Source organism: Wickerhamiella sorbophila (assembly GCF_002251995.1).
Source record: "Wickerhamiella sorbophila strain DS02 chromosome Unknown contig3, whole genome shotgun sequence".
In the NCBI taxonomy this organism is placed as follows: domain Eukaryota; kingdom Fungi; phylum Ascomycota; class Dipodascomycetes; order Dipodascales; family Trichomonascaceae; genus Wickerhamiella; species Wickerhamiella sorbophila.
Window position 1 is genome coordinate 2,006,827 of NW_020194004.1, and position 19,366 is coordinate 2,026,192.

Sequence of the window (19,366 nt, forward strand, 5' to 3'; positions counted from 1 at the left end):
CACTTGGGCAAACAAGGCTGTAACCCTTACCTGATATGCAATGGCCCTCACACCCAAAACCATGCAGGGACACTTTGTAATAATATTTCATGCATATTCCGTATGACGTTGTTAGATGTCCCACATGGGGAGGAAGAAAGACAGAGGGGAGTGGGTATTTTGGTCAGAAAACAGGTCGCACACTGAGTGCGAGGGGTTTTGGCAACAGTTCAGCCCTTTGGCTCTAATTCGGTGAATTGAAGGCGAGTAGCGACAAAACCCCCTCGAAAGGCGTGGGAAAAGGGTATCAGATGACTGTAGGCGAAAACCCCCGATGCCCATACGCAGCTCAGAAAGCTGGCTAGCGACCCAGTTTCAAAACCTCCACATCGGGCAAATGATTTTAATTTAACGCTATAAACGTGAATTTAACATAGATACATGCCGCTAAATTTTTGGATTTCTTCGCGAGCACCAAACGAGCCGCTGCGAACAGGACAGGCGGGATAAGGGTGCCACCTCATAGCTTGAACTGGCCAGACGTTTTACTAATCATGATGTTAGGGTTATTCCAAGATACTGCACGCTTGCCAAGTGCAGGCAGGTTAGATCAGCGAGCGTTCCCCAGCTTTTCCCGCAGGCAACGGATTTGAGTGGTTTTGCATCGCCATCTCTCTCTTGGCTGCGAGGCGTCCTGGCCTGTTGTGACCGCGATCAGCAAGCCCTAACATTAGGTGCCGCCATAGTTGTCCATAGTAGTCGATCTGAGCTCTTTTTACGGTAGATTACCCAAAACCTTGGGGTCGTTATTTTAAAATAATTATTTACAATTGGGTAACCAGTGTCTGCTACTTATCGAGCCCAATCAATGCTTTGGGCTGCTGCGGATGGACATGATTAGTAACTGTCGCTAACCCGGAGATCGGTCTGCATGCCTAATCAACGAATTTCTGGGGGTCTTGGTCAAACGGCAAAGTCATTGCTCTCGCAATCCCGGACCGACACTGCAACGTAAGCATCCGGGTTTTGCCTGGTATCGTCTGCGGGAGCGTGGGAGGGCGATCTTCATATACGCAGCAAACCAGGCGTTTCCAAAGGATTAAGAACAAGCGTGTAAGGGTGTGTGTGTGTGTATGTGTGAATGCGTGAATGCGTGCGTGTGTGTGTATGTGTGGGTGCGTGCGTGTGTGGAACCTTACAGACATTAGCAAAGTGGTCGAAACCTGGCATCATCAAGTTACTGCCCAGCCCGCGGCTTCCATGCAGGGTCGAGGATATGCTAATCAAACCCTTTGGGGAGCCGTTTGTTGGCTATAGCATCGACTTTTCTCAACAAATTATCGAGACTGGAGTGCACATTTTGGAGTTTCGCGTCTAATATTGCTATTCGGCTGTCCACGCCGTCCAGTAACTCGCAAAGCCTTTTGCATTGGGAACTGGGCGCTGTGCATGCCAATGAGTTGGAAGCTGGCATCTGGGAGACAAGGGATCCTCGACAGGTACGATATCGAAAGAAAGACGCTTAAGCCACGTATAGTTTGGAGAAAGGTTCAACACCGCTCGTCTGTTGACTTTGTCCAAACGATGCTGCAAGTATCCCTCTGCCACGCCTTGGGCTTAGAGTTCAGGTAAATAATAAAATTTTCTGTTTGGGGGAGTTGCAGAAAACCGTTGGATTACTAATATATGCCTCCAGGGCGGCTTGGCTGCATGAGTGGAAAATCGGGCAAGCAGCACGGCGAGAGGGGCTACCGGTATTGGCGCCCTCTCGCACATCTTCGCGTTCAGTTAGCTGGAAGCTCTTCTAAGTTCCTATTTCAACACTGTACCACTAGGCGGCATTCGACTAGAAGCACTCGGCCAGCACACTCAATTGGTGTTCATAACGTGTAAATTTTCATTCAACCATGTCATCTGATTTGTCGCTAGTGGGGTTGTGCGGAGACATGAGACTTGGGCTGGTCACGTTTATACCGATAAGGTAATACCAATCAATATATGCAACCCCCACGCTACATCGAAGTGCGACTAGATTCGTTACAGGAACCCTGACGAGACAAAGTTGCCCGCCAGAGGCTGGGGCGGGTCGAGCTGCCAATAATGCTACAGCCAAAGCCGGTTTGTCTTGAAGCCTTCATTTTCGTGGGCAATGGCTCTCCATGTGCGCCTCATACGTGCGCTGCATGACGTCTGCACCACTGCCGCATGTTTATCGTGACAGATCTGCAGAGCGGCCCTAGCGCGGAGTACGAGCTGCATGATGGATTTCTGAAAGACAACCACAGCAGGCAATTCAGAGAAATAATGGGATTATTGCGTATGTCAATATGAAGAAATAATCATGAAGCACATAGGCTAAAAAAATTAGATATAGGGCCAGTTCAGGTCCAATGAGACTCTGAGTTCGCCCAAACGCTATTTACTGCTGATGCTGCACGCTGAGTTGGTTTGCGCAAAACGAGCGGCGAAAGAGTGTCGGGCGTCCGAGGTAAACGATACCAGGCTTCAGGATTGTCAGGCGTACTGCAGATGGAACAGTCGTCTTCACTCTGGTCGTATGTTGCAGCGAAGAACTGCTGGATTAAAGCTGGTACGTTGTACTCCGACTTGGAGGTCCAGGCGGAGATTTGGGGCGGGGGGGATACAATCAAAGCAACGAGGGAATCGAAGCATTCACGAATAGTGCCCGAAAGACGGAAGCTCTGGCCAGGGAACTCACCAGTGAGGGAGGCCAGGATAGCGCAAGTCAGCTCAACCGCGGCAGTGGCAACTGCACGCGGTCCGTAGGCAATCATTTCGCGATTAAATAAAGCGCACATGCACATGTATTGTGCCATGGCAGTATAGTGAGGGATCTCTGCTGGGGTTCTCGCCGGCAAGCAACCCGATTGGCACAGATCCAGAAATAAAATGTCAAGGAACTCCAAGCTTGTAGGCGCACTGACATCCCACTGTAGAGTCTCCAGAATGTGACGTTCCATTTCACTAAACATGTGTGGGGCGAACGCATTTGCGCAAAGATAAGAAAGATCGGATACTGAAGGCACCCGACGCTTGTCGTCGAGGAACTTTGCGGCAACTAGTAGTGAAACGCATCCCACCAGCTGGTAGTGCCGAGCGTAGACAATGCGTCGGGAAGAGTAGCGATCAAGAATAGAAACTGCAAGGGTCATGGTTTCGGGCCGTAGGCGAAGAGCTTCGTGGGCCTCGAATAAGAATGCTAGTAGTCGTGGCCGCATGGTCCAGTCGATATCCGGCTGGGAGTCAATGAGCTCGACGTTGATTCTCTTGGCCTCCTCAGCCATACAGATGGCTTCGAAAATTTCTCCAGCATACTCTGCAGTTGCCCTAGCAGCAGCCTCCTCGGTATACAGATGGCGCATATTGAACGATGAGCAGTAACAGGAAGGTGTGTAAGGTGTGGTGTTAGCAATAATGCAATGCTAGAAGTATAGTAACAATACTCTGTGTAATTTGTCCTGGTGGAAGAAAAAAACTTTTGGGTTGTTTTTTTTTTGGTGGACAATAGTCACGCGGGTAGCGGAGGGGCTAAGTGGAGGTCGAAGTTTTTTGAGGGGAAATTTGTGTAAACGGAAACAACTTGCAAAGCTGTTTGAAAGTCAGAGTGCAATGGTGTGTAACTGTTGTACACGCAGTTAATTTTGATCTTTAAGGTCAGGCCACTAAGAACAATAAATATGACCTGTCACTGGAAGGTTTTTAACCCAGCCTGTCAAGATTGAGAAAAATGAGGAAAGAGGTTGAGGAATATTGTTAGCTGTTAACCACAATACCGCCAATTAAGGGGTCTTGTAAGTGTCCAAATGTCCTTCTGTTAATGATACCGGTCTTTGTAGAGACTCGGCGTGAATTTTTCTGAACGATTAGTCGGCGCCTGGAGTATATATTTGTGGCAATGTAAGCCTGAGCTGCATGCACACTGGTTGGTCAAGCACGTTTGCAGGATATGCAGGAGGAGAGTGTTTATGACGATTGGTATTGAGGGTAGGCCCGAGTGAAATAAAACAAAAACCAGTGAGAACTTACAACCAGTGAAGCGATATTATCGTTAATGCATCACCCAGCACGTCGATACTAGCTCGTTGCCCCCTCGTCCGCTTGTCAGAGCATTTCCCAGGATCCGATTCTTGTTGCCTATGCCACCACCTCTGGACGCAGCTTTGCTTGATTGGGTTAGGTACAGTCCCAGATCCCAGAGCGATGTATTAAAAGAAAACTATCTCTGCTATTCTCAAGGCGTACATACAAAGAAACCCTGCGGCACCCGCTGCCACCAAATGCTATATTCCGGCTATTCCACCCTCCAACATTGTCGCATGGCCCAAGATTCGCTGCCTCTGCGCCCTTGTCTGAGCCAGAGGGCACAACCCTGCAGGATATATCCTCTCGCGTTAATTATCAATCGATCCCCTCCTGCAAAAATCTAGGTGATTCGCAGAGCCAATTTATGACTAACCAAGTTGTCAGCATCCTGCGGCCCCCATCCTAACCCTCCTAGTGGGGGCGGAATTGTCCAGTTATGTCGGTGATATGCCAGTAAAAACGAGTGAATAACTTTTTAAATTTTTCTATAACCCCATCCCGTTCGACGGACAGCTTTGGTCTTCACCACACGCCGGTGGTGCGGGTCTTATCTTTTTTTTTTTCAACCCAACAAGTCAATTTATCGCCTTAGCAGCGTGCTTAGTCGACTAGGCAGCATAGCCGCCGATATGGTGCGTCAGCTGGTAACCTGCCAGGGGAGACTCCTTGACAACGAGAATTCATGCCGGAGAAACAGACATTTTAAAAGTTTCTGCACTGGCCAGCTTTAACTTCGTCTGAAATGTCTCGTATATGCTTGATCGTCCCCAGCATAATCACAAAAACGTGCGAAACGGCGCTGCTATTTACCCGTCGATTGTACCCGTGCAAATAGACACTTAGATACCTTCACTAGTGCGACAGATCAGACTTGCATTTCTTCAATTTGTAGATTCAGCCTTATCCCGAGCTCATGCTGCTGGCTTTCTTCTAATTTGCCGTCCGCCGCCCGGCAGGTTCCCAGACTGCCAATGATAGCCAATACCGCCCCGATGATACATGTGTGAGACACCGTATCTCCTGCACGGTGCAGACCGGCCTGCGAAATTACCTGGCCACCAGGGCCAATTTAGTGTACTAGCTTATGGCGGCACTTTGATTTTGTATATGAGCTCAAGAGTAGTAAAGTGTGTGGAGATTTTAGATCATATGCGATAGTCTTGAAGACCATCGCACGTGTGGCCGCTCCCGTGCATCGTGCAGTAAGGTTCTTGCCGGCCAGACATGAATCACTTCACTTGCTCGATCGAGCCAACACGGTCACTCACGCTAGAATATTTGAAAACCATCCTTGGGCTTTCAAACAAACTGGGTTATTACGGAAATACATTCACAAGCCAGCTAACCGTTGATCTGCCTTATTACTCACTCTGCTGCTATATTAAGACACCGCGTCAAACGGTGCATGTGGCTGGAGGCCCTGTGCAATTTTCGCTCTACTCTTTATGTTTTCATTACGTCAAACTCTAACATTTCCCGCCAAATTATTTTTTCTCCAGCAACGTGCTCCAGACAATCTTGGAACGCTCGATAATTAATATGCGCCAGCGACGACAGTCTCCCTGCACAACGCCAATCTAAGCTCACCCCACTCGTTGTCAGGGGCAACGTCTTTTCTGCAACCAGATATACATACACCTACAGACATAGCTGCGAAGGTACGCAGGCTGGTTTGGCCCTTTTAGCAGGGATTTTTCAGGGAAATTGTGTTTTGCCAGCTGCAACTACGCAGCTACACAACTTGGTTTTGCCGCCTGCGAGCCCTGTAATTTCTTTCATCGCGTGCCTTCAGATCTGGCCAAGCGTCAAGCGCAACAACCAGAGTCTGCATCTCCAGCCCCAGAATTATCCGCGACAAATTATACGGTAGCAGTCGCAATTATAATTGTCTGTGTTTAAACATAAGCCTATGCAATCCTACAGAGTTTGTTATCTATAGCACTATCAAGCAATCTCTAGCACCTGTCTCAGATAGAGGACGAGATCTTGCTCGATAGGATACCCATCCGCTGTAAACGCAGGCACAGTTCCCTTGAGTGTATCTCGGGAATATCGTGCGAGAAGCGGAGGCTTGCTGGGGTTTTTCAGAGTGGCCGACTTGAGCTCATCCTTTGTATTCCTACCCGGAGGTCCGTTGTGGCCACGTGATTGGGGTGCCGGCGATCCCTTCGACGATCCTGTGTCCGCCGCCTGTTTTCCATTACTCGCCTTTTTCTGATCTGATTGCTTGGGTTTGGAATCATCCCCACGTCGTTTGATGTTTTTGCTTTCTGGGTCATCTCCACCTCTCTTGTTCTGCAGCTCCTCCGATTCCGTGCGGCTCTGTAAGACACCGCCGCCTGCATGCTCCTGCTTTTCAGCTGCAATTTGACCAGGATCGGAACTGACAGCGGACTGCAGCAAATTCATCAACGATGATGCTGCGGGTGACGATTCCCTGAGAGGCATAGTTGAGTTATTCGTCGCGTCGATAAGTGGCTGGACAGCGTCGATCTTTGTGTCGCCATTACCCTCCCGTGGTTTGACTTGAGAGGCGGCAGTGTCCGGTATTTCTGCTGATTTGCCCGCTGATTCTCGGGGCTTAAGTAGATCCATAAGGTTAGGCCTCTTTGAGGCTTCAACAGGCTCTGCTTGCTTGGGTTGTTCAATAGACGAGTTGGCTGGCGCTTTAGTTGTCAGCTCCATGCCTCCGTGCAACAGGTTCATCAGCTCAGAACCAGCTGTGCTCTGAAATTTATCCTTATCGGCCTCTGTTTTGACATCTGTCGGTTGCCCGCTATTTAGCAGCTCCATCAAACTCACATTGGGGGGGGCTGGTGCAGGTGCAGGGTGAGGTGCAGGTGCAGGGTGAGGTGCAGACTTGACCTCTTTGTTACCATTCAAAAGCTCCATAAGACTTGAGCTTGCGGTTCTTGATTGAGGTTCAGGGATTTTACCAACCGCTTCTGCAGATACCGCAGCATCAGAGGCCTTCAACAGACCGAGCAGATCTGACTCTGCTTTACCGCGCAGTTTTGCCTGTACGGTCTGCGCTTTCGCCTGGTCCTCGGTAAACTTTTCGGTATGCTCCTCAGCAAAGTTTTCGACATGCTCCTCAATCGGCTTCATGACCGGTTCGTCGGCACGCTCCTGTGTCACCTCTTCAGTCTGTTCGTGGGTTGTGGGTGTGGACGTCTTCAGAAGGTCCATCAGATTGTTAGCAGGTGCGTTCTGAACCGAGGGCTTTTCCAAAACGCCCTCAGCAGGAGGTTTGCCCTTGGTTAGCATTGCCATTAACGAATTTTTGGCCGAAGAGTGATTTGAAGTCAAATTAGATGGGTTTGCAGTTGCGTTCAAAGTCTCAGGCTCAGGACCCTTTAGCAACGACATAAGTGACTTGCCACTAGACGACATAGTCGATCCAGTTTTCAAAAACGAAAGCAGATTATTCTCCGATTTCATGGGCTGTACAGGCTGAGCAGGCTGAGCAGGTTTTGCAGACGGTCTCTCACCGCCCAGAACAGAGAGCATGCCAGAATTCGTGCCCTTGCGATTGGTTAGCAGCGACTGGAGCATGGTATTCGGAGGAACAGGCGGTGGCGAAGCATAATTACCAGGCGTTGGGGTTGGGACTTCAGAAGCAGGAACAATGATCTTTGCGGGAGTTTTGATGACCTCCTCGGTAGCAATTTCATGTTGCAAAAGCTGCAAAATATGCTGTGCACTCTTGATATTTTCCTCAGACGATTCTCTGTTTTTGAATAGATCCATAATCACTTGTCGATCCTGATACATTGGTACCACATCGAACTGGGGTGCCGGAGGGAACAAAGGTGCCTGCATGGGAGCCTGGATCATAGAAACCAATCTCTGCGCACTTGCCTGATCTGTCTCGACTTGGCCATTGAGACCCAGCAGGTTTTTGAGGGCATTTGTTTCCTGGGTAGACAGCTCAGACACCTCACCACGAGCCCGAGCAATATACTGCTTGAGACTGTACAAGAACGGAATAGCCGTTTGGTACGCAGCGACTTTTTTGCTTTTCGAAAATACGGGCAAACTCTGTACCTTGTGCCATTTGATCTCAGAAATTTCTTTTCGTGTTTGCGTTTTGAAAACAGTTGACTCAGGTACACCTTTAACCACATAAAGTCGAATATTCTTGTTCTGTCTGGTCACTTCGATAAAGTCGTTGGGGACAAGATATGCGCCCATATCAAATCCGGTTTCTTCAAGAACCTCCCTGATGGCACATTTCTCATCCGACTCGTTTTTGTTGATCTTACCTCTTGGGAATACCCAAACTCTGGACTTCCAGGGCTGCACCATGAGGACCTTGTCCAACGTCTCATTCAATATGATACCACCTCTGACGGGAATAACAGATTTGTAGCTTCTGAACTTGGACAGACCGTCAATAGGGTTGGTAATGTAGTCTTTCAATAGTGGTACTGCTAGGAACAAGCTTTCAACAAAGCTCTTTAGTGTCATGTGCGGAAGGGCTGGGTGGCTGACCCTGGCAAAGTCTTCATAGAACCAGTGAGCTTCTTCGACCTGGAAAAAGAACCGCTCGAGGGTTGATAAGTCCTCCTCGGGACAGTTCAAGATAAACCGCACAGCTATATCAATCAATACATCGTCAAGGCTGAACCGCTTGTACGAATAGGGTGTGACGGGCATGACAAATCCGATCAGGACGCACGACAGGTTTTGAACGGCGAACGAAATTTCAAATTGCGAGCTGAGTCTGGGACATTTGATGCCGTTTGGCTTTTAGTTCTTGTTCTAGTTGCATAATAACCTTTTGTGCCTCACCGTACGATCTCGGCTCGTTGTTTTTTTCCGCAATTGTCATACGAGTCTCTAGTTCTAGCAGGTTTCGCAGCTGAACCCCACTTGATTCGATGTCTGCCAGTAAGCGCTCAATGCGGTCCTTGTACTTTTCGCATAATCCGTGGTGTTCGCAGTAGTGCCATAGCCCATCAATACGGTCTTGGATTTCACATGAATCGTGTGCCAGCTGGGGCTCCATAGGCTGATCGGGGTCCTCTTCTGTCAACTGGGGACGATAATTATTCAAGTTCTCGAGCGCTAGAGTATACTCTCCCGCTGTTTTAAACTCATGGCTTTTCAATTGATGTGCCAACGTCCAAAAGTACGATTTTGTTGACATTTCCACTTCAATTTCAATCGTGCGCGCGCGACAACCTCACCGCTGACAAAGTGCCATTTCAGAGCTTTCTGAGCCCGCGACAATGGAAGGATTCGATGAGGATTACTTGCGGATTCTCGAGCTAATCGACAATCTTTCTAATTCTGTGCTGGAAGATGATGAGATGCTAAAGTCTAGGGAAGATATTCTTCAGAAGCTTGCCCAGCTAAACAGTAAGGTTGAATGCGTCGCTGTTGGGGTAGGCGCAGGGGACCCGGCTGTTTCTACGAGTCTGGAAGAAATTGAATTTGCACGTCAGAAAACAGAACTTGGCTACCGACGATTCAGAAACGCGCAGGTTGTTGCTAGCCATGCACGAAGCGAACAATGGCTAAAGCGGCGGGAAAAGCTGCTAAGACCAGCCGCCCATGGTCCTACCACCATATCGGAAGTCGAGCAACCCAGAAAAGAAGCTCCCAATGACTTTAACCCGGCGGTCTCAAAGTCCGAGGACATTACTACCACTTTACGACGGGTTCATCAAATGGCCCAAGGCGAGGTGTTGAAGGCAGAACTCAACATTGAAGAGCTGGACTCTTCTACCAAAGCTTTGAAAGATCTTGAAAACAAATACTCTGCTGTTGATGTGCTGTTGAATGGATCGAGACGGCTGGTGCAAGTTCTGGAAGAGGCAGACAAAGGAGACAGGCGGCGTATTCGGCTCTCTTTGGGCTTTTTGGCGGCTGTTCTGGGTTGGATTGTGTATCGACGAATATTGAAGCTTCCCTTGAAGATTTTGTTCTGGAACATTGTTAATTTAACGCGCTTGGGCAAGTGGGCAACTGGCCTAGCTAGAAAAACCGGCATGGGAAAGGAGCAGTTGCTAGCATTCGAGACAGCTTTGGACAACAAAGAACACAACCTTTTGGATATTGATCCAGACTCAATTGATCTGGCGTTTGGAAGAGATCCTCTCACCACTCTGACCGACCCGGTGGAAACCGCTGAAGCTGAAGCACACGTTCATACAGAGATTTCTGAGTTGCCCGTCGAGCTTGAGCTGAATGAATTCGAGCTGCCTGATGACGACATCTCTACACCCGGTGAAATACCTGCCACCGAAGCAGAGGTTGAAACTGAAGAAGTTCCTCCGGTACACACAACTGCACTCGACGATAACCTGCTGCTAGAGAGAGAATATCTTGAGATTCACGCTGAGCCGGAAGCTGAACTGGAGGCTGAACCCATTGAATCCCTTATCACCGAGTTCAAGTCCGAGTCGGTAGAATTCGAGAGGACGGTTGAGCCTGAGCCGGAGTTCGGCTCTCAACTGGAATCTATCGATGCCGAAATTGTATTTGAGACAGAGCCGGTACTTCATGACGTGCTCCACAATGCTGAAGCGGAGGATTTGGAATATCCAGCACAGCCGCCAGCCACTGAACCGGAAAAAGACCAAGATGAGCTTTATTCTATGGAAACCCACTATTATGCATATGAACAAGTCGTTCCCGAGGAAACTATAATGCCAACAACCGGCACAATCTATTGCGACCCGGAAGACACTTTAATAAAAAAAGAGCTCTAAGCCCTCCATTTGACCCAGACCTCGTCGGTTCTGAACCGCTGCGTACAAACGGATTTTTCATATGGAGTTCGCTCACCAGTTCGATAACCAAGCAGACCGGCGTGTGCAATCATGATGCCATTATCAATACAAAAGCGTTCGTCAGTAGCAAACACTGAGCCGCCGCGGTCCCGAGCCATGACACCCATCATCTCTTGGAGCCGTTCATTGCATCCAACGCCGCCAACAACAAGGACCTGCGACGAGTTTACGTGTGCCATTGCTCGTTCTGTAATTTCTACCAACATTGCAAACAGGGTCTCTTGTAACGAGTAGCATAGATCGGCAGCGGTGAAGTCCTTTTGGTCAATGTCTTGGGCTTGCTCCTCGATAAATGCAAGGATGCCACTCATGCTCAAATCCATACCTTTAACGGTGTAGGGCAGCTGTACGTATTTTTTGCCCTGTTTCGCAAGCTGCTCGATATTATAGCCCGGGGATGGCTCGTTGGAGATTTTGAGCACGCGAGCGAACCGGTCAAGGCAGTTTCCGACGGCAATGTCGAGAGTCTCGCCGAAAATACGGTACCGCTGGGCAGAATAGGCAATTACCTGGGTGTTTCCACCACTGACGTACAGCACGACCGGGTTATCTGCCCCCGTGATCTCACGCCCCATCTCAATATGACCCACGCAATGATTCACGCCCACTAGCGGTTTGCTCCAGAGCGAGGCTATCGTTCTGGCGCCTACAACGACACTTTGCAGAGGAGCGCCCATACCGGGGCCCTGGGTGAAACAAATGCAGTCCAAATCCTCTGGCTTGACATTTGCCTCCTCCAGAGCCTTTTTTACCAGTCGCACAAACCAGTTGCGGTGGTGCTTGGCGACGTCCCGCGGCAGAAAGCCCTCCCCAGGCGGTGCATTAAAAGTGTCCCGGACATTAGCCAGCACCTCCGCACGGTTGTCTGCGGAAAGCTGGCCCTTATAGTGCTTGACAATTCCCACGCCAAGTTTGTTAGCTGAACCTTCAAGGCCAAGTGCCAAATAGTACCCCCGTGGAGGCAAAAAACGATCCAGAACAGGTTCCATAAGTTACCATGACAAAGCCTCGACTTGGTGATTTTATAGAATTTTTCCGGGGGCACGATCTTTTAATAATCGAGTATCTATATAAATAAACTAGGCTTGGAGCTGAGCTTTTTCCTTTTCCAGCTCCTGGATTTGCTCTTTTAGCTTTTTGAGCTGCTCCAGAACCTGCTCGTTCGCAGCGTCTAGCCGGTCGATCTCCTCTGTTTCCGTCTGGTAAGAAAACGGCTTCAGAGGCGGATCTGGCTTGGTGGGGATGACGGCACCCGGTCTGGAAGTAAGGATCTGGAACATGGCCTCCGTGGGCTCACAAAACACCAGCTCGTCGTACAGAATTGACTCGACTGGCTGTGGTTTGGGCGTCTCGCCCGGAACAACGCCGGGCCCAAACGGATGTAGCTTGAGGTGGTGGTAGAGTACAATAGTCTTTTCCGCGGCCGCCTGGGCAAAGACAATGCGGATAGTGATTTCAAACTCGCCCCAGCCGGTCTCAGTGACCTCGAACGGCGGCTTTTCAATCGTCCGCAGCGAATTGGCGTAGGTGTCGTGGAGCTTGAACGACACCTTCTTGATGAAATAGCCCAGGTCGTCCTTCCCGGCCGGGTCCCGGACAAATACCGTCCATTTATGCGTGTGGTCCTCGGGAGTATCCTTTTTGCGGTCAACAGCCTCCAGTGGAACGGCCACATTGCCGTACATGATGGGCCGCGTTACCGACACGCTCTTTACTCTTTTCACGGGCATGTCGTAAGCGGAGATTGCAACGACAAAAAAAGGAGCATATAGTGCGATTGGTTTCGGGCCACGGCGGCTCGCTAAATAAAGTCATACAGATTAGGTTTTTTTTAAAGGCGTCGTCGCAATCACAATGGCAGCGACATGCTTTCGGGCGTTTTGATATGCAGTTTAGCGTCAGGGTACCGCTTTAGAACAAACTTTCTGGCCGCATCAATGTTTTGCTGGGTCTTTTCTGCGTCCATCTTTGTGTGGCCCACTCTTACAGAGGCAAACGTTGACGGCTTTAGCACAAGCTGTGCACATTTGGTGCCCTGACGCACCTGGTACTGAACTTTCCGCGGATCCAACGCCTCGTCCAGCTGTATGGGGATTGGCAGGTGTTTTGCTCGTTTGAAATAGCTCGTTCCCAATACTTCACTCAACGGTTTAGCCACTTTATCCTGGACGAAAATTTTTGTAAACGTCTCCCCGAAAGACTCGATCGCCTTTTTGGACTTTAGTCGCCGTCGCAGCTTGCCAACACCGGTGACCTCGTCGAAAAGAGTTGCTGTGAGCTTGTTTTCCCCGAATTTGGTCTGCCAGGCATGCTGGGGGTCCTTGACTACCACGCAGATCATTTCTTCGTCTGAGCGCCTTGTACGGTGCGGCAGCGGGATCAACATCGCGTGCTCTTGGTAGTTGGCCACGGGATCCTTTTTAAAGATTATTCCCAAGTAAATAGGGCCCTCAAGCTTCGGATGCCGCTCTGTTTCGTCCAGTAAAGCGAGCAGCGGCCGGGTCATGCTGACTTTGCAGGTACGATGCACAAACCTTCATTATGTACAGGATCTAAGATCTATGCCTAGTGGGTCAACACTTGATCGATGTCGCGACTCTCGACCGGCTCGAACGAGGCAAAAGTCATTTGAATAGTGCCGCGGCCTTGGGTGATGCTTCGCAAAGAGGTCAAGTAGCCGACCATTTTTCTTAGGGGAACATGCGCATGAAGAACAGCAGGTTGTGCTTGCTGCTCCTCGTGCTTGGACAAATACATTGTGTGATCAGTCGGAGCGTACATTGAGCTTGCCATCTGCTGGAATTTATCGTCTGAAGCAGTAGATTCGTCTCCGAGTCCGAGAATGTGTCCTCTTCGGTTTGACGACAGGTCAGTCATGACCGTACCCATTTCAGTTTTCGGAACAGTAATGGCAACTTTCATCACGGGCTCTAGAAGAGTGAATTGCCCTAGTGGGGTACTGGCAAGAGCTTCGAGCGAGGCTTCTCGCACGGCGGCAGAAATGGCATCTGTCGACTGTAGCTCTGGAGCGAGATCTAGCTTGACAGAAAAATTCAACTCGAAAAGAGCGCGTCGACCAACTTTACCGCCCGATGCAAGCACCGGCGTAATTCCTACTCCAACTGCAGCCGCAATTTCATCGTTGCTGAGTACGGGGTGACGGGGATGGCGAACGCTGTAAACGTTGGAATCCGTGAGTTTGTAGCCCTCCTGTTCGACAAGCGGTTCAATTTCAACAACAGCAGATACCGACCCGTTGTCTGATTCGCGTTTAGCTGATCCATTAGCAGACCCTGCGAGGGTTTCCTTCAGGGTGATCATGATCTCTCCTACCTCAACATTGGCCTTGAGGTCTTGAACAAGGCGGTCCCGAGCAATTTCCAAATGTAACTCACCCATGCCAGCCAAAAGCCACTGACCAGTCTCGTCATCATACGACAAATTAAGCGAGGGATCCTCACGAAGCAAAATGTCCAACGCAGCCTTCATACTTCGAATGTCTGCTACGCTGACCGGAGTAATTCGCGAGACAAACACCGGCTCAGGGATTTCAATAGGCATGAGCTTTGTCTTTTTGATGTCTTGCGGTAGGGTAGAAATACCGTCTTTTTTGGTGGGGTGGGCAATCAAAGTGTCACCCGTCTTGATGTCCTTTGTACCCACAAGCACACCAATAGACCCCGCAGGGATCTCTGCAATATCGATAGGCTGGTCTGCTTGCATCTGCAATAGCTTTGTAGTCTTTTCTTTGGTCTGCGTAGTTGTATTCAAAACAGTGCTGCCTCTTTTCAAAGTCCCAGTGTAAACCCGGACGTACACCAACGGTCCTCGGATCGGATCATAGCGGACCTTAAAGGCTAGAGCTTGCATAGTGTTTTGGGGAGCTGCTTCTATCTTGGGTGGGGGAAGATACTCAACCACAGAGTCCAGTAAAGGCTGGACACCAATATTTCTAAAGCTTGATCCGCAAAGCACAGGAACAATTTGATTACTTTGAGTCAATCTTGCCAACGCTCGTTTCAATAGGTCGCTTGGTACAGCATCAAAGTCCTCTTCAGCTTCCAAGAAAGCGTCAACAACCTCCTCATCGATAGAAAGTGAATCGACCAAAGCATCCCTGGCGGCTTGAGCCTCTTTGGCAACGTCTGGACCAATTTCCGAAGCAGGTGAAACTTCCACATGCTTGCCGTCACCGGACCACTGAATGACCGACTTTGAAAACACATCAATGACTCCTTTGAACTCGTGATCACGGAAATAAGGTATGTTCACGAGGGCAACTGGGGTCCTGAGCTTGGAGACCACCTCCCTGACCGTTCGACTAAATCCAGCGCCCGCTCTATCCATTTTGTTGATATACACAATTTTTGGAATGTTCAAATCGCTCGCCTGGGCCCACACTTTTTCCGTCTGGGCCTCGACGCCGGCTACTGCATCAAGAACCGTGATTGCACCGTCCAAAATACGCAGAGATCTCACTACCTCAAACCCAAAATCCGCGTGGCCAGGAGTGTCTATAAGATTGACTGTGGCTTTGTTCCAGCCAAAAGTAATCGCTGCGGACTGGATGGTGATTCCTCGTTCCCGTTCTGCCGGTAAAAAATCCGTCACTGTGTCTCCAGCATCGACATTTCCCAACCGGGAGGTCAACCCGGCGTAATAGAGCATGCGCTCTGTTGTCGTGGTTTTCCCTGCATCAATATGGGCAATAATACCGATGTTTCGCACATCCGTAGTATACGTACGTGCTAAAAATCGCCCCAGGCACCGACCCCAGAGACCCCGAGATCGGATGGATGATGACATGCCGTTTGACATCAAGCAGACGTACCTGAAATTTTTGGAGGAGGATCCGCAGCTGACCATGCCGGTGGCTGCGATCCAGAGTCTTGTGGCGCTGCTTGCTGATGCGCAGCCGAAGACGAGTGCAGAGCTGATTGAAGTACTGCAGGAGGCGTCGCAGACGCTGAAAGATAGCGTGCCGAACTCGATCTCGTTATCGGCAGGAAGCGACCTGTTTTTACGGTTTGTTGTTCGAAATATCCACGATTACTCTGACTGGGAGGCATGTAAACGCAATTTGGTGGAAAACGGCCGCACGTTCGCCGAGCGAGCCAAAGAGTCCCGCTCGCTGATCGCACGCTTGGGCCTGCCGTTTGTTAGAGACAACGACATCATTCTAGTGCATGGCCGGTCCCGTGCCGTACACCAGCTGCTCGAGCTGGCTGCCTCAAAGCACGTACGTTTCCAAGTCTATGTTACAGAGGCGCGGGTCTGTGCAGAGGGTCAGATTGCCGCCGCTGCCTTCCGCAAGCTGGGCATTCCTACCTGCATGATCCCCGACAGCAGTGTTGGCTATGTGATCCCCAAAGTACACAAGGTCTTTTTGGGTGCAGAAGGTGTTGCAGAGTCTGGCGGCGTCATTAACCAGATCGGGTCCTCCCAGGTAGTCATGCTGGCTCATCAATTCAAAAAGCCCGTCTTCGTGCTGGCAGAAAGTCACAAGTTTGTCCGATTATTCCCGCTGAGCTCAGACGACCTCACGACCGAAACGCCCTACACTTTTACCACTACAGAGACCGAGGAATTCGACCCGGCAAACGGCCCCCAGATCGACTTCACTCCGCACAAGTACATCACGGCACTAATCACCGATCTGGGCGTTCTTACCCCATCAGGTGTCTCAGAAGAGCTCATCAAGATTTGGTTTGGCTAAATTCTCTATAAATTAAACTCCAACTTACTGCCATAGTCCCCTGCAGCGTCGATGGGAGCCTTCGACTGGCCAACTAGCTCTCCTTGGTCGCCGGGCTGCACGCTTTTGCTAACAAATTTCTCCTCGTCTGCTTCTTTCCAGAACTCCAGGACCTCAGAGAACTTGACTGACTGCTCGCCAGACGTCTTGGCCGACATTTGGACGGTTCTGGCCGCGGCAGAGGTCGGGGCAGGTGCCTCGGGGCGAATAAACGTGATTTCTTTGCTTTCGCTAGATGCCTGGTCGTACCGGACAAACTGGGGTCGAAGCTGAGTGGTTTGAGACACTATGCTCAAGTGCAATTCCCCGTCAACGACCTTACCTACTGCGTAGCGACCATTACCGGGCTTGAGCAGTCCAGTGAACGTTTGTATTCCTTCATCGCCCCATTTCGTAGCTTTTTCGGCATCTACGTAAACCTCAGGCAGGCCACTGAATATATCAGTCTCAATGACCTGGCTCTGGGGCTTGACTCTCACTTGAACGACGTCCTGCGCCTTGTTCTGAGCGGTAGCCTTTCGGGTGGGGTACTGCAACACCGCTAACCGGTTTCCTACAGTGTTGGACAAGATCACCGGCACACTTTTGACAATTCCCTCATCTTTTGCGTCCATATCCTGCATAGTCGTATCCGTTTCCTCAATTTCAACACTTTCTACAACATCAATCTCGTCAATAAATAGTTCGCTCATGTGGAAAAAAAAATTACCTAATGGAAGACGACGGCCTACTGATAAATTTCAAGTCGTCTGGCGATGCTAAACCTGCCCCTGTGAAGGCTAGTGGACGCTGGAAAGATCGAAGAAAAAGTCTCAAGCAAGCACGGAAGCAGGGGGGAGTAGCAGACGGCCGGGTAGCTAAGGCCCCGCGTCCTGAACCTAAAGCTCAGATCAAAAAGCCGGCGGTTAAAAAGGTTTCAAAGCCCATTGTGGGGCCAACAAAGCAAGTTTCAACAAATCCCCAGGATAAGGATACGTTTCTGTCTTCTTTGTTCACTTCAAACCCGGAGATCACTGGTGAAGCCTCGTCCAAGGAGGCCGGAGAAGTCACTAATGCTCCGATGCGAGATGAGATCTTCCCTGATCTGGGTGTTCCACCAGCTATGTGCAATTTGTTGAGCAAGATGAATGTTGAGCGGCCGACTCGAATTCAAAGACAGGCGATCCCTGTGTTGGCTCAAGAGAAGGACGCTCTGGTGATTGCCCAGACGGGCTCAGGCAAAACGCTGGCGTATTTGCTTCCTATTATCAGTCGTTTGATGAAACAGCCCGATCTACATCGAGAGAGCGGAATATTCGCTGTCATTCTTGCCCCGACTCGCGAATTGGCTACCCAAATCTACCAGGTCCTGGAAGAACTGGTTCGATGCTGTCATTGGCTTGTGCCCGGTATTGTCATCGGAGGAGAAAAACGTAAAAGTGAAAAAGCTCGTCTCAGAAAGGGTGTGAATATTCTTGTGGGTACCCCGGGCCGTTTAGCTGATCATTTTGACAATACCCGTAGTCTTGATTTGGCCGAAGTGCGCTGGGTCGTGCTCGACGAAGGTGATCGGCTGGTGGAGTTGGGGTTCGAGGAAACTTTGACAAAGATCATTGAGCAAATTGCTGCGGCGTCTCAATTGTCTCAAAGCCGCTACAGGGCTCTTCCTTCTACCCGCACCCATGTGCTGTGCTCTGCCACCATGACCAGCAGTATTGAGAGGTTGAAAACAATGACACTGCGCGATCCCATTTGGATCAAAGAAGAACAGGCTGAAGCAGGAGAATTTGCACCGGCGCAACTCCAACAAAGCGTTGCCGTGGTGCCAGCAAAGCTTCGTCTTGTTACTCTGGCCGCTGCTCTCAAACGGAAAGCATCAAAGACCAGCAAAGCAATCGTCTTCTTCAGCTGTTCAGACTCTGTCGATTTTCATTACGCTGCGTTGACCTCAGATGATAATGAGGAAATTGATCTGGACAAGGACGAGGACGACAACCCGCAGACGGCGGCAAAGCGGCCGCTGGGAGCCGGCGGAAAGCGAATTGGTCGCCAGACCGCCGTGTTCAAGCTCCATGGCTCTCTGTCACAATCGCAGCGTGCTACAACGCTCTCTGCTTTCTCTGCAAGTAAAAATTTTGCTGTTCTCTTGTGCACAGATGTCGCTTCGCGAGGCATCGACGTTCAGGTCGACTACGTTGTAGAGTACGATCCGCCTTTCGCAGTTGAAGACCACATTCATCGTGTCGGTCGTACTGCACGCGCTGGACGCTCTGGTTTTGCTTTACTGTTTGTTCTACCTGGGTCTGAAGAAAAGTACGCTACGGAAAAAATCGCTGCTGTGCACCCAGCAGGCGTCAGCTACGAAACTTACCAGCAGCTCTTGGAGCATTCATTCGGCCGCCGATGGGAAAACGACGCGACCACATGGCACCTGAATGTTGAGAGGTGGATTCTGCGGGATGAGTCGGCCCACGAGATGGCGAAACGTGCGTTCATGTCTCACGTCGGAGCCTACGCTACCCACGTCTCGGCGGAGAGGGTATATTTTGGTATCAAGAACTTGCATTTAGGCCATATCGCCAAGGCATTTGGGCTTCGTGAAACACCCGGCAAGGTCAGCTCTCAAAATGCGAGTGGCCCAAGGCTCAAGAAACCCAAAATGTCAACAGAAAGAGCCATGATGCAGGCTGCTGCGAAACACTCTAATATGAGCGACTATAATATCATGTGAATAGTTTAACTCATCTTT

At 50.0% G+C, this 19,366-nt stretch overlaps 11 protein-coding genes across 11 annotated transcripts; 3 read left to right on the forward strand and 8 right to left on the reverse strand.

Moving 5' to 3' along the window:
* Positions 1 to 2,360: 2,360 nt before the first annotated feature.
* Positions 2,361 to 3,362, reverse strand: B9G98_03053 (G1/S-specific cyclin CLN1; the record flags this gene model as incomplete). Its single annotated transcript, XM_024809610.1, has 1 exon — positions 2,361 to 3,362. The coding sequence occupies one exon, from the start codon at positions 3,360 to 3,362 to the stop codon at positions 2,361 to 2,363; it is 1,002 nt and encodes a 333-aa protein (XP_024665378.1).
* A 2,665-nt stretch (positions 3,363 to 6,027) lies between these two features.
* On the reverse strand, positions 6,028 to 8,742 carry B9G98_03054 (mRNA decapping complex subunit 2; the record flags this gene model as incomplete). The annotated part of the gene is made up of 1 exon (XM_024809611.1): positions 6,028 to 8,742. One exon carries the CDS (start codon positions 8,740 to 8,742, stop codon positions 6,028 to 6,030), a length of 2,715 nt encoding a protein of 904 aa, XP_024665379.1.
* Positions 8,743 to 8,791: 49 nt separating this feature from the next.
* B9G98_03055 (hypothetical protein) lies at positions 8,792 to 9,235 on the reverse strand (the record flags this gene model as incomplete). The annotated part of the gene is made up of 1 exon (XM_024809612.1): positions 8,792 to 9,235. One exon carries the CDS (start codon positions 9,233 to 9,235, stop codon positions 8,792 to 8,794), a length of 444 nt encoding a protein of 147 aa, XP_024665380.1.
* An 82-nt stretch (positions 9,236 to 9,317) lies between these two features.
* B9G98_03056 (Protein transport protein SEC20) lies at positions 9,318 to 10,785 on the forward strand (the record flags this gene model as incomplete). Its single annotated transcript, XM_024809613.1, has 2 exons — positions 9,318 to 10,721; positions 10,777 to 10,785. 2 exons carry the CDS (start codon positions 9,318 to 9,320, stop codon positions 10,783 to 10,785), a joined length of 1,413 nt encoding a protein of 470 aa, XP_024665381.1.
* A 13-nt stretch (positions 10,786 to 10,798) lies between these two features.
* On the reverse strand, positions 10,799 to 11,872 carry B9G98_03057 (tRNA N6-adenosine threonylcarbamoyltransferase; the record flags this gene model as incomplete). The annotated part of the gene is made up of 1 exon (XM_024809614.1): positions 10,799 to 11,872. One exon carries the CDS (start codon positions 11,870 to 11,872, stop codon positions 10,799 to 10,801), a length of 1,074 nt encoding a protein of 357 aa, XP_024665382.1.
* Positions 11,873 to 11,962: 90 nt separating this feature from the next.
* B9G98_03058 (Protein AF-9) lies at positions 11,963 to 12,613 on the reverse strand (the record flags this gene model as incomplete). The annotated part of the gene is made up of 1 exon (XM_024809615.1): positions 11,963 to 12,613. One exon carries the CDS (start codon positions 12,611 to 12,613, stop codon positions 11,963 to 11,965), a length of 651 nt encoding a protein of 216 aa, XP_024665383.1.
* Positions 12,614 to 12,732: 119 nt separating this feature from the next.
* Positions 12,733 to 13,389, reverse strand: B9G98_03059 (Ribosome biogenesis protein UTP30; the record flags this gene model as incomplete). Its single annotated transcript, XM_024809616.1, has 1 exon — positions 12,733 to 13,389. One exon carries the CDS (start codon positions 13,387 to 13,389, stop codon positions 12,733 to 12,735), a length of 657 nt encoding a protein of 218 aa, XP_024665384.1.
* Positions 13,390 to 13,448: 59 nt separating this feature from the next.
* Positions 13,449 to 15,551, reverse strand: B9G98_03060 (Ribosome-releasing factor 2, mitochondrial; the record flags this gene model as incomplete). Its single annotated transcript, XM_024809617.1, has 1 exon — positions 13,449 to 15,551. The coding sequence occupies one exon, from the start codon at positions 15,549 to 15,551 to the stop codon at positions 13,449 to 13,451; it is 2,103 nt and encodes a 700-aa protein (XP_024665385.1).
* A 124-nt stretch (positions 15,552 to 15,675) lies between these two features.
* B9G98_03061 (Translation initiation factor eIF-2B subunit alpha) lies at positions 15,676 to 16,599 on the forward strand (the record flags this gene model as incomplete). Its single annotated transcript, XM_024809618.1, has 1 exon — positions 15,676 to 16,599. The coding sequence occupies one exon, from the start codon at positions 15,676 to 15,678 to the stop codon at positions 16,597 to 16,599; it is 924 nt and encodes a 307-aa protein (XP_024665386.1).
* Positions 16,600 to 16,604: 5 nt separating this feature from the next.
* B9G98_03062 (DNA-directed RNA polymerase III subunit rpc5) lies at positions 16,605 to 17,330 on the reverse strand (the record flags this gene model as incomplete). Its single annotated transcript, XM_024809619.1, has 1 exon — positions 16,605 to 17,330. The coding sequence occupies one exon, from the start codon at positions 17,328 to 17,330 to the stop codon at positions 16,605 to 16,607; it is 726 nt and encodes a 241-aa protein (XP_024665387.1).
* A 20-nt stretch (positions 17,331 to 17,350) lies between these two features.
* Positions 17,351 to 19,348, forward strand: B9G98_03063 (ATP-dependent RNA helicase DBP7; the record flags this gene model as incomplete). The annotated part of the gene is made up of 1 exon (XM_024809620.1): positions 17,351 to 19,348. The coding sequence occupies one exon, from the start codon at positions 17,351 to 17,353 to the stop codon at positions 19,346 to 19,348; it is 1,998 nt and encodes a 665-aa protein (XP_024665388.1).
* Between the last annotated feature and the right edge of the window lie 18 nt (positions 19,349 to 19,366).